Source organism: Chaetodon trifascialis, chromosome 16 (genome assembly GCF_039877785.1).
Source record: "Chaetodon trifascialis isolate fChaTrf1 chromosome 16, fChaTrf1.hap1, whole genome shotgun sequence".
In the NCBI taxonomy this organism is placed as follows: Eukaryota; Metazoa; Chordata; class Actinopteri; order Chaetodontiformes; family Chaetodontidae; genus Chaetodon; species Chaetodon trifascialis.
The window spans coordinates 8,740,848-8,747,812 of record NC_092071.1 but is presented as its reverse complement, the minus strand read 5'-3'; the positions used below and the strand labels follow the sequence as shown (position 1 = coordinate 8,747,812).

The following is a 6,965-nucleotide window of genomic DNA, read 5'->3' as shown; positions in this document are numbered from 1 at the left end:
ACCCACTGGTATCACATTCCTGCAGATTTATGGCTTTGCTTGGATGTTTTGTTTCCTAAAATGTAGGCCATGACTGCATCTTCATGTTTTTCATTAGACATTTTGGCACCATTTATCAGAATCAGACGAATATTAGAGATCAGATTTGCCAACGATGAAAAAAGAAGCTAATTCATTGCAGATTGAGCCCACTCACATCTCCCTCTCATCTATTACACAACCCCACCACAACCACGTCTCCTTTAACATGGAGCAGGAAGCGAGAGCTGCACAGATAAATAAATTATCGGGCTAAAATAAAGCGAGAGTGGCACCACAGCCGATGAGTCGACTCTTTATGTAAATCAGCCCTGACATTGCCCTTGTGACCAAAAAAAGCCCCCACCTCCTCTTTCCCTCACCCCCTTCTGTCTCTCTCATACACACACACACACACGCCTCATTCGCCATTTCTTCCCATTCATAAAAATCTCGGCATCGCGCCTGCGCAATGCCATTCGGAGTCCTCCCCATTCATAAAAATGTAACCTCCGCATTTCAGCCCTCCCGAGTCGCTCTGCCCTCCCATTCACAAAAAAAGAGGAAAAAAGCCGAGGCATCTGCGCAGTGCCGTCCCTTTCCTCTCCTCTACCCTCCCATTCATAAAAACTCACTTCCCTCCCCCTCGGTGGTTGCAACATCATATCCAAAGCCCTGCGTCCACAACCGCAGTCGCCTTTTACGCACCAGCGAGTGGAGAATAGTGCAGGAGACCCGCTCTCCTTTTGCCACATCGCTCATAATATCTCCAAACACTCGGACTTACCTTTACTCAACATTTGTGGAGCTACTTACTTGCTCGGACTGGACTATACTCTGCGCGCAAAGGTGGTGCGCAACGAAGAGATGAGAATTTTATCCTGAAACCACAGTAAGTGATCGCCTCTGCTGTTTTCTCATCGTTAAATGTTTGTAACTTGTGAGCGTGTGGCTGCACAAATCCGACTATTCAGGTTCTCCACTACCTACGCGTCACTGTGCCTCTTAAGACACTGGATCGCAGGCATGAAAACGCTCCTGCAAACTGTTTTGCAACAAGCTGTTTCCCTGGCCCGTGTTTGCGCTTTGAGTCAATATTTAACAACCGATTTCGTACCAAAAGCAAGGTTGAGGGCGCAGAGAGAGGGGAACGGGGTCGTGTTTTAAAGCGTAACTTTTTCGAAATGCCGCTTTTCTGACAGCGCATACGCATTTCAGATTTATTTCTGGTTGTTTTAAAGCCACTGTCACGGTGTAATGCAGCGGAACAGATTCACATTTCCACCTCTGTCCAAACCTCGTCCTCTCTGAAGCCTGTACATATTGTAGCGTATCTCGGGCGGCTCGGTTGCGTGTCTCGCTCTCGCTCTCGCTCTGCAGCGACCGCCTGGTTGGCGCAACATGTCGGATGTGTCAGGTGTTCTCACCACACACAATCTTTTCATCTTATCCGACTAACTTGTGTGAAAACGATAAAAATTAGACTTGTTTAGACTCGTTTGGATTGAGCGATAACGTCCAGGTTTACGCATCGCGCATTTAACCGTCGCCGATTAAAACACCTCCGTCTGTCTGGTGGCACACAGTGTACCATTTCCTTTGTCAATGTCCTCTCTTTGTCGTTTACAGATATTAAGAGTGAGATGTTGAATACGTGGTTGCAATGCCTATATAAACATGCTATTTGAGTATGCCGAGCGGCCGCCTCCGGTTTTTATGACTCAGTCCATTCACATATTGAAGGGAGGGACGCACACGCACACACGCACTTGCACACGCACTGTTCCGGCTTGGAGCTCATAATGGTCTAGATTTGACGATCACAAGCGCTTGTGTCGATGCCAGCAGTGTCGCAACAGGTTTCTCAACCAGGCTTTTGCAAATGCGAGAAAAAGCGGAATAACGGGAGTCGACTGCTGACACGTTTTAAAACAAACCAGACCTGAAATCGGCAGTCAAAAACCACAGCACGGTCGTTTGCAGAAAATTCAGGTTGCTTTGAGAGAATGATCAGAAACATAATGCGTTTTATGGCCTGAATGAGCCTGGTTTTTGGGGAGTAGGCCTATTTTGCAATACGCTACCTTAACATCGCAGATATGGGTCAGTGGAAACGTTGGTTGCGCTGCGCCGTTTGTCTTCAATCATCTTTTTGTTTCCTTTAAAGTAGGTTACGTCTTAACTAGCTGCCGAGCGCTCATCGATGAAATGGATGAAACCGATTTCATTCCGGCTCATCATGACTGGAGCGCATTGATTCATGCTTGCAAGAGCGAGTGCAGCCAGCAGCTTTCATTCACAAAAAACCTGCAGCTCACAGAATCAGATTCATTCACAAATTCCCAGCCTGGTCTGATTCAAATATACTGTCTATTGAGAGAGAGAGAAAAGATAAATGAAAATTTCTTGGTGTAAGTTGTCTTATTACTGTGTGATTTTATTCAAAGACCTCATTTTCTTTGCCTCTCGCGCTTTGTTGAAATCTCTTTTCTGGCAGCCGTCTCCTTGCTCTGCCTTGTTTTGCATCTTTGAGTCTTTTGCATGCAAACCCTGCTCTCTGGTGCACCCTGCTCTTTGGAAGGGAGGCGATGAGAGCCCAACTTCCATTGTTCTAATGTCAAAGTTAGAATGGAGGAGGTTTGAAACCCTCTTGGTATTCAGTCTAAAGATCAAGATCGTTTGGAAACTCTACATTCAGATTATTGCAGAGATCCGGCGTGGAAAAAAGGTTTTCGTTGAGAGACTGAAACGCTTTGGCTTTTGTCTTGGGTGAAGCAAACTATTTGTAATATATGTCGGTCTTACATGCTGTCATGCTGGGTGTTGATTTGAAATCTAGTGAACCCTGACGCTCTTGGATAGTCATTGTAAGATTTAGTACAGTTGTACAGAAAAGTCTTATTAATGTGAGGGAGTAGTTTTAGTAGTTTAATCATGTGATAAAGCCGTGGTTAGTCATCAACACTGCAATGCAAAAGCAGGAAATTATACCAGAGAGGGAAAAACGATATTTTACAACCTGTCCCTCCAACACACATTAACAAGTATGATTGAATACAAGGTTAAATAATGCGAACAGTTTCTTTTTCTCACATCAAGTCAAGTGGTTTGGTTCAAGACAAATTAAGGAAGATGATGTGTACTCTTTATAGCTAAGCTGGCTGTCATTTTTCATCATATACCATGCTTTCTTTGTAGTGTCAGATAAGCTCTTTAGAGGAAAAAAAAAAAAGAGGATCAAAAGGGGTTAAAGAGCAAGAACTTAAACAGCAGTAGATGCAGCCGATCTTTAACTGTCTCTGTTGTATCTGTCTTTGCAGTATTGCTAAATGCTGCTTTAGAGTGAAGACGTGCGAGGCACCAGCCTACACATGGAGTCCAGGGTTCCCCACCACATCCCCGGAGTGTCCTCCTCCCTCATATCCCAGCCCCTGCTGGACAGTCGAGTGCCCTACGGCCGCCTGCAGCACCCTCTCACCATCTACCCCATCGACCAGATAAAGTCCTCACATGTGGAGAACGACTACATCGACAGCCCCGCCGTCGTCTCCCAGCAGCCCCCCAGCCAGAAGTCTGTGAACCGAAGAATCACCTGGCTTGGTCAGAATCAGGAGGCCTTCCTGGGGGCAAACCACAACCACCATCACAATCACCAACACCAGCACCACCAGCAGGGCAGGTGCGAGCCCCACCCTCACCAGGACACCACCACCCACCCTTGGATTTCCTTCAGCGGGAGGCCCAGCTCTATCAGCAGCAGCAGCAGCACCTCATCTGATCAGAGGCTGCTGGACCACGCTGCGCCCACTCCAACAGTGGACCACCACCCAAACCTGCACCCCCACCAGGCCCCTGTCAACACAATCACTACCCGAACACCAGGCTGCTTCACTTCCTCTGAATCAAAAGTCCTCACCTCCTCTTCCTCTGCTTCCTCCTGCTCCTCCTCTAAATCGCTGGACCTCAAGTCTGCAAAGATACCCGCAGGAGGTGTGTGCACCGCTGGAGGCCAGCAGGGGTTGGCGCTGATCCCGTCCTCCCCGGCCGAGAAGAAGCACCTCCTTCTCTGCGAGCACTGCGGGAAGTGCCGATGCACGGAGTGTACGCTCCCCCGAACCCTACCCTCTTGCTGGGTCTGCAACCAGGAGTGCCTGTGCTCTGCCCAGAGTCTGGTGGATACAGCCACCTGCATGTGCCTGGTCAAAGGGATCTTCTACCACTGCACCGAGGATGAGGACGACGAGGGCTCCTGCGCCGACAAGCCCTGCTCGTGCTCCCAGGCCAACTGCTGTGCGCGTTGGTCCTTCATGGCTGCCCTTTCTGTTGTCCTGCCTTGCCTGGTCTGCTATCTCCCAGCTACAGGCCTGGCCAAACTGGGACAGAAGTGTTACGACAATGTTAGCAGGCCCGGCTGCCGCTGCAAGAACTTGCAGGGTGGCGTGAGTGCCCCTGCGTGTAAAAACGGAGGTGTGGAAGCAAAAGTTGGGACGCTAGAGAAGCAGCAGCAGGGGTCATGATACTGGACCAAACTGGCTGCAGTAGCCTTGCTAAAAAAATGGACAGGACCACACAGTACTTGCTTGCTCTCTATGGAAAGGACAATCCGACACCAACCCCTTAAACTACCCCATTAATCTGCTGGAAGATGACTTATGTAAAACAAAGGTACTTAAATGGCTTCTTGACCTATGTTTGATAGGGTGGATGATCAAAAGGGGCCTGGTCTGAGAGTTGGCTAGTAGGAAAAGATAACAGCCCCTCTGAGATTTTTTTTTTTTTCTTTTTTTTTCTTTGTCTGAGTGTCACAAGAAGAAGAGACTAGATTGTGGGACTGGTGTTTGTGTTGTTTTGCAAAGATGGCTGAAGGCACAAAGTCATTGTACCTCTCTGCTGCTCTGTATTTCACAGCTAATTTTGTAACGGTAACTAACCAGAAGCTGGTTGCTGATCCTCGGATAACATGAAAGTTATTGGATGGAGATAAGTATCTGTAAACCCCCCTCCCACCCCCAAAAGCACAGCCCAGTGTCCCTCTGTCTGAACAAACACAAAAACAAGTGATTACCTATACTGTGGCTTTATGATAGGCCACTGCAGGAGTGAAACCACCACTTACTCACTCACTCTCTCCACCATTATGATGATCACCATCTTTTAGTGTCGCCCTTTTTCCTCCTTTAGCTTAAAGATGCTAGCTTGGTGATGCTAACGTTTTATCTCTACGTTTTTTATCTCCACCGAGGAGCTGTAAAAACAAACCTTTGAGACTTTAAAATAATAGTAATTTCCCATAATTCTCACTCTGCATTGTGCATAAGCAGTTGTGAGAGGCAAGTGAGAGGGAGATAATCACTTTACAGTGTATTTCCTATATTTGTTGGGGGGAGGGGGGGTGAAGCCCAGACATTTATAAAGATTTTGAATGCTGTTCACCAATCACCTCAGAGGTAATGCATGTCATGACCTGCATGCTCTAGTCTAATGGTTACCCACCGTGCTAGAAGTTGATGTGTCGTAGAGAAATGTGTAAAAAAACAAAAAAAAAATGAGAAAAAAAGTACACCCAACCTTCTCAGGGACTGCTACAGTAATCCTCTCTAGAACTTGGCCTACAGCATGTTGATTTCTAAACTGCCTAAGAGCCTGGTCTACTTCCTCTTTGCACAAGAAGGCAAAGAAACATTTAGGGGCAAAAAGGCAATAGTGAATAATTTAAAGCAAGTAAGCTAAGTGGGAGACAAACTGGGCAGAAAATAATGTTTCCGGAGGAGAGGGGATGCAAGTGATAGAGAGCAAAGAGGGGGGGGAGAAGGCATAGCAAAGTTGTTGTTGTGTTTGTATCTAGTCAGCCTTTGTCGGAATCAAACCTGCCACTTGCACAACCTTTTTAGGAAGACGCAAACCCCTTCAAGGATGTACTAAAGCACAGTATTAACACCTCAGCTATGTCACGTTACGTTTGCGTGCACTACATTTAGTCCGCACACCTCGGCCCCCTCTACACACAGTGTCTTCATTCAATTCTAACCATTATGCTGCATCGCTGCGTTAGTCAGATAGTCTGTCTTTTATTCTCAAAGTCTATTTTTGTGGCTTGCATGACGTTCTTAGGACTTTGCCAAAGGAAGCTAGCATACAGTAGCTTGTTTTTCGCTGTCTGAGTGGTCACAGTTGTTACGCACTCTTGCCAAACGGAGTTGACGGCAGTTGGTTCTTAAAGACGTGCTGCCCTTTAATACAGATGGCCTTTTCTGTTTGGCATAAAGGCATACTGTCTTTGTTGCACCATAACACACACCTCTCTTTCATGTCGGACCCTTAACTTCCATTAGGGCGCCTAACTTTGCTCATACTTGTATTTGTCTTGTTGCACAAAGCTGATTTCACACAAAAAAAGGAAAGAAAAAAACACACTGTCCTTAGTCTTGAATGTATGAGGCAATATTTTCGAAACCTAGCAATTCAGTCCGAGAGAAAGGTGCCAAAACTGAAGAATGATTGTGTGACTGGGCAAGGGCCTAGTACCTGCAGGTGGGCGACAAAAATCACAAATGTTTTGACAATATATTTAGTAATAGAGCTATGCAGGTGAAATGTTATTTGCTGTAAATAGTTTCACAACATTTGTGTTCTTTAGAAGAGACTTTTAAATGTCCTTGAAAGATTGCATGGTACATTATAACTACAATTCAGTACAAAATATATAGAGAATATATTAGATATATATTTTGAGGGTAAGATGTTTTTGAGGTTGTGAGAAAGAGAAAAGAGGGAGGGCGGCGAGAGGAAGGTTCGGCATGGGGGAACAAAAATGACAGGTCTTTCTATCACTAGCACTTGATTTCGAAAAGTGTGCCCGGCAATAAAAAAAAAGAAAGAATAAAACTCCTGCTGTTTATGCTATCCATGGCTCATTAGCAGTCGAGAGGCTAAGCTAATTCCCCGGT

At 46.1% G+C, this 6,965-nt stretch overlaps 1 protein-coding gene across 1 annotated transcript; it reads left to right on the top strand.

Moving 5' to 3' along the window:
- Positions 1-709: 709 nt before the first annotated feature.
- spry4 (sprouty homolog 4 (Drosophila)) lies at positions 710-6,406 on the top strand. The gene is made up of 2 exons (XM_070983453.1): positions 710-910; positions 3,339-6,406. The coding sequence occupies exon 2, from the start codon at positions 3,390-3,392 to the stop codon at positions 4,533-4,535; it is 1,146 nt and encodes a 381-aa protein (XP_070839554.1). The 5' UTR covers positions 710-910; positions 3,339-3,389; the 3' UTR covers positions 4,536-6,406.
- The last annotated feature ends 559 nt before the right edge of the window (positions 6,407-6,965 follow it).